General features: G+C 39.6%; 1 protein-coding gene across 1 annotated transcript in view; it reads left to right on the top strand.

Annotated features, from left to right (window-relative positions):
* Positions 1 to 4,584: 4,584 nt before the first annotated feature.
* Positions 4,585 to 5,828, top strand: part of PLCE1 (phospholipase C epsilon 1) — a 197,364-nt gene continuing 196,120 nt past the window's right edge. The window contains exon 1 of the mRNA XM_018562672.1: positions 4,585 to 5,722. Coding sequence (XP_018418174.1) covers positions 4,585 to 5,722 — 1,138 coding nt within the window. The remainder of the gene's footprint in view (positions 5,723 to 5,828) is intronic.

Raw genomic sequence — 5,828 nt, 5'->3', positions numbered from 1 at the left:
TTCATGAAACGTCAAGTAAAAGCACTGCAGTAGGATAGACATAATATTGTAATTTACATTTACCTTCAGACTGCCTGCTGCTAGATTGAGAGCTGGCTAAACTCTGTTCTCACTGGCCTCTTAATTCTAGTCCCGGTACATTGTTTGAGATGAAGTAGTCGATGCTACCGACATCTGCTAGGCTGGGCAATGCAATTCAACTATGTGGGGAGGCTGGTTTTCTGGACATCTATGGGAGGCACGTTTTCCAAGCTTTTAATTTATAATGGGCAGCCCTTGGCTAAAGTGTCAACTATATTTCTACACACACAACCCCTGCAGGGATTTTCCTTCATCTACATAAAACCATTTTGGATAGAGTGGCGAAGGGTTAGGACCCCTGTCAAGCTTTTACTGCTTACAGTGATACACTTTCTCTATTTGTCCTGGTGACCACTCTCACTGTTGTTTTTCAGGACATGAAGCAAAGGGAAATCTTCCCAAATGGATATAAAAAAAAAGACTTTTTTGGCTTTAGAATGGAATCCTCTATAGAGTTCTTATTTATTCCCCTCCATCTGCCCTTTTTTTAAAGATCCATTAACACATCAACCATATTTTATAACACCCTTCTACAATAATGCAGAGAAAATGTTGCCTGAAGAATTTTCAGAAACCAGCACTTCTAGGAGTGTCAATCTCCGGGTCCTCCAATGAGCTCAGTGCTTCCTCCCACCAATCCCTACGTCACTACTATGTCCTGAGTGACAAAGGGGTTGGTGGGAGCAACCACTGACCACACCAAGCCAACATTCCCAAATGTGTTGGATTCTGAAAAGTTTTAGGTGATGGTTTCTCTTCGTTACAGTGGTATTCAGTGGTGTGGCCAGGAGCACAGGTGAGTATTTATTGTAATTTTCACAAGTTAACCTTTTATTTAACTTTGATTTGAACCACAGAGTTACTTTAATGATTAGCTCTACACCGGGCCACAGTAAGGCATATTGGTTATTTATTAAAACCTACCTGTGCTAGCCGAGAGACCCGCCACTCTGGAAGCTGACTTGGCTGCCTCTGAGTTCTGTGTCATGTGACAGGAAATTCCCTAATACTAGCTTAGTGCAGCAGGTTGCCCAGCTTTCAAGACCTGAGTGTGGGAACATGAGTGCAGGATGTTCCATCACCTGAAACTTTTTAATAGTTGCCGTGGTGACTGAGAATTGTCAAGCCATGAATTCATGACATGACTGAATTGTAACTATTAGGTGAAGAGTTAAGATTGCCATACACCAGTAGAATTTTGTTTTAATAAAATTTGTTTTTGGAAGGTTTGTTTGATTTTCTAATAGTTAATGAGGTAAAAACAACAATCGTTTTTAACCCTGGTGGTGAAAAAAAAAATGTAAGTAGTGAAATTCGAACAGTGAATGTGGTTTTGTTTGTGAAACTCCATTTATTCCAAAATTGAATGTTAAAATCAAACGAAATTTTGAACAACATTCACCAAGTCTCTGATGGCTTTATCAAATGTTCTGAGGAGATTTTTTTTGAGTGTTCGTACAAACATCTACTAGTATTTGCAGGAAACTGGTTCATTTTTAGGCTGGGTTCACACTTGGGTGTTTGTAAAATGCACGCTTTTACAGCGATTTGCGGTCAACAAAACGCGTGACAAACGCGCGTTTACGAGGGCTATCCAGCTGTAGCCTAATGGATACGCGTGGAAAATAAGCCCCAAACAAGCTCCTGTACTTCTTTGGGCGTAGGGCATTTTTCAGCGCGTTCCTACGCGCTGAAATACGCCCAGGTGGGAACCATGCCCATAGGAAATAATGGGATTTCACTTGCTGGGCGTTTTACAGCTCGTCGATCAGCGATGTAAAACGCCCAGGTGTGAACCAGGCCTTAGGGTTCAGGTGAAGGTAAGGTTATTGAGAGGGTTACGTTGGGGATGATGGTCAGGAAAATAATAGTACTGCACTCTCAACACCAAAAACCATCCATCCTCTATATGGTGTGTTATGGTATTACTATTGTGTAAATATATATAAATGATTTTAAAGGAGAACTATGGGGTCAGTGTTTTTCCCCATAGTTCTCCGGGTAACGGGAGGACACAAACTAGCGTCCTCCCGTTACCCTAAGCTCAGTATACCGCGAGCTACAGCTCGCGGTATACTGAGACGCCGCAGCCGGAGCGGATCCCGACTTAGATGACGGGATCCGCCCAGCTGCGTGAGTGACAGCTGGCTCTGCCTATCTAGAGGCAGAGCCAGCTGTACCCGCCCCCTCCCCCGTCCGTTCCGCCAGTCAGCGCCTTCAGATAGGAGCGGGGAGAGGGGAATTCAGCCCCTCCCACTGTCACAGCAGAGAGCCGTGACATGATCGAGAGATGAGCGAACCCGGTGTGTGTTCGCTCACCTCCCGATCTACTGAGCCGACCTGTGACAGTCTCATTGTCACAGGTCGGCTAGAACTATGAGGTGAGTGAAAAGCACTCACCTCATAGTTCTCCTTTAAGTGTTCATCCCGTTACCAAACTGTATTTATGCATGTCTGCATGTTGCTTTAGCTTTTTTTATTTTCATTGCATACAAAAACAAAAAGGAAGCAATGTAGTTATGATGTTCTGGTGAACTCTAACACTATACCTTATCTGTCTTGTTTATATTTCAAATATTCTGATCTTGCAAAATTCAAATTTGTTGTCTCTACTTTGCTAAAAGCTCAACCCGTACACAATAGACAGGAAAAATGTATTGAAGAGAAGTTCTTTGAGGTGTTAACATCTAGGATTTTTAAATGGTTTTGTTTCATCTTAGCCATATAGTTATTGGATGTGACTCTGTTCTCTGCTAGATGACCTGTATTTCCCAGTATTCTCAGATATATTTGCAAAAGTACTTTGCTACCAGGTGTTCATGGAAAATAACATATTTAAACATTAAAAAAAATATTTAATTAAACAATGGAAATGGGTTGATGCCAGCAATATAAAAATGTTATTTTGTGGTTCTTTTTGTGTATGCAAAGTATGTGATTTGGGCTCTAAGCCAGTTTTACTATTTAGCCTCACCCAGTTGCTTCTTCCTTTTTCTCCTGGAAGGCTAGACACATTGGGTAAGAATATGAGCTAGTTCAAAGAATCAGTTTACCCTAATCTGATGTTTCAGTTTTTGGTAGATGGAGAGCTAAACCACCTGACCATTTCTCATATCTCTAAACACTATTTTAAATTATCTTCACCCTTGCATTGCTGGGTCTACACTCTTATCTATAGCCATTTTAGGGCTTCCCATTCTCCTTGTTGTATTAATTAATATTTTAATGTTAGGGATAATGCAGCAGGAGGTGTGGCAACACCCAAACCCCCCTGTGTACAGGAGCAGAGTTGTAAATTATGCAGTAAGTGTATCTAAGGCATACAAGGATCCACAGTCTGACCAGGCATACTAGATCCTAAGGGAATTAGCAATCCTACCTAGACATTGTTGTCTAGTTCTGAGTTGCACTATATTCTATAGGGGATAAAAATCCTTTGTTTGTTACAGGTTAAAAGAAACCTTTACTGGAAAAATATGTTGGCTCGAAAATTCTGATTCTTATGTCTTTACTAGCTACATGCTTATTCTGTGATTCAAAGCATGGGGGCTAGATTTTGTTACTCAAATAGTTTTTAGAAGGTCAGCAATGGCAGCCTCCATATTTAATGTTTTTATTTTATTTTTACAGTACAGGTTTATTTTAATAAGCTTTCCAGTTTGGGACTTTTATTTTTCCCATTTCACCAGTTGGGGAATTGTAGCCTTTACACCTGTGCATTGGGGTGCGCTATATTGCTGGTTTATTTGTTTATGATGTACAGAATGACAACATAACTGAGTTTTTCCTTCACTTCCTGTCTTGGGGCCTAAGAGTAAGTGAGAGGAAATCTCTTATCTGTGTTGTCAACAGTACATTTTCGCCAGGATTGTCTTCAACTCTTGTTCTCATGACAACTCTAAAATATAGGATTTTGATTTACCTTTAGGTGATCTGTGCAACAATAAAAACGTTATCCTTCAGTACTATAGAATGTTCTAATCGGGTTACTACAGTAAAAATCAGTTGTAATCATACATTTTTGTTTTTCAGTGTACTTTTAAAATGTTAATATAATTTGAAACTGCTAAATTACCTTTTTGTCACTCCCTGTAAATTAATTGTCCTATCAGAGTAGTAAATTAGACAACATTTTGGCTTTTTTACTAAATTTTTTTCTCTTTCTGTTTGCAGAAATGTCGTATTGTGGACCATTTTCCAGTACTAGATACTCCTGGAATGAAACTGGAATGTGTGTGTCTGTTATCAGAAATGAATACACTAAGCTGTGCTCGTTCATCTCTGGAGTAAACAGCTGGATGGAACTATACTTAAAAATGCATGATTTGTGACAAAGAGTATCGGATTCAAGACAAGGGAAAAACATTTCACATCTGCTGCAAAACAAAATAAATGTTTTCACGGTATTGATATTTTTATTGCAAGAATATGAGCTTATGTTAAAGTACAGGGCATTGTGTATCTGATCCGTGGTCGAAGAAGCAGAAAGTCCAAAGTCTCAGTATGACCTCCGAGGATATTGCAGCCTCTGTTGTTTTACCACCAGTGGAGGGGAAAGTGATACCTTGTCAGTCAACTGGAGATGAAAATTCTAAGAATAGTTTGGATACTAGCGTTATAAAAAGACATAGCATGGAGACTGTGCCAGACTTAACAAAGTTAAAAGGACACAGAACTCAGAATTCTGTGACCAAGCCTTTTGTAATAGAAAGCAAAGGTGAAAGTGGTAAAACCCTTAATGACAGAGGTATTGCGCAAGGGAACCACTGTACTCCCCATGCCAGTGATTATTTCAATAGCAAAATGTTTGAGCGAGCCTACAAGTCCAGCCTAGGTTTTAATCAGTTTTGCAAGTCCTACAATCCCTTTAAACAGAACAATGTTTGTACAGACTCCCAGATTCCTGCTGTGTTGACAGAAATTAATTTTAAAGCAGATACATCATCTCTGGAAGGGCAGGCATTAAAGGGTCACTTAATAGTGAATGATCACTGCACAGATGCTGCCACTCACATTCCAACATTACACAAAAGTTATTCCACTCAGAAGAGTGGTTTATGTTCCAGTTCCACAAATAACCCGTGTATTTTGAGCAGCCATTTACAGACAATGAGGAGAAATTGCTGTAATAGTTGTGTGTCCAGCTCCTGCAGTTCTGATAGTTGTGGAAGTAGCCATGAACATGCTGGTCTCAATTGTGACCCGGGCCTGCTTGTGAATTACCAATCAAATTTGTGCTCCGGGACAATGCCAGAATTTCCAGGAGACAATGCAGATGGACAGAAGTTACCCTGCATTCTTTCATCACAGCCATTTCAAATGCAAGACTTGCATGAAAAATGTGAAGAGGGGATGGAAAATGATCTTTCAAGGAACCGAAAAGACCGCTCAACGCTGCTTGTTAGGAGATTTTGTAAAAATTACAAAGAAGTGAAAAAGTCTGTTTATACAGGAACCAGCGCAATTGTTAAATCTTTGCCTTCTGGTCATATTGGGACCAAAGCTTTCTGTTTTGTTAAGAGAAATCAAGAAAGCATAAAAGAACAGAGATATTTTTGTCTAACAGCTAAAAGCTTGACTTTTGCCCAAGGTTCTAAAAGAAGAGATCATTTTATCTTCTATTTGGCGACAATGACTGTCTGTCAGGTAAGTGTCTTATGGTTTGGTGTGTGTATGTAAATTAAATAAATATATATATATCTTGTAATTTAAATTGGTAAGCCATATTAGTCCACATAATATTTAAA

The sequence above is a fragment of the Nanorana parkeri genome, unplaced genomic scaffold (genome assembly GCF_000935625.1).
Source record: "Nanorana parkeri isolate BGI_ZX_2015 unplaced genomic scaffold, ASM93562v1 scaffold590, whole genome shotgun sequence".
Classification (NCBI taxonomy): domain Eukaryota; kingdom Metazoa; phylum Chordata; class Amphibia; order Anura; family Dicroglossidae; genus Nanorana; species Nanorana parkeri.
The sequence above is the reverse complement of the archived record's forward strand: the minus strand, read 5'-3'. Positions and strand labels throughout refer to the sequence as shown.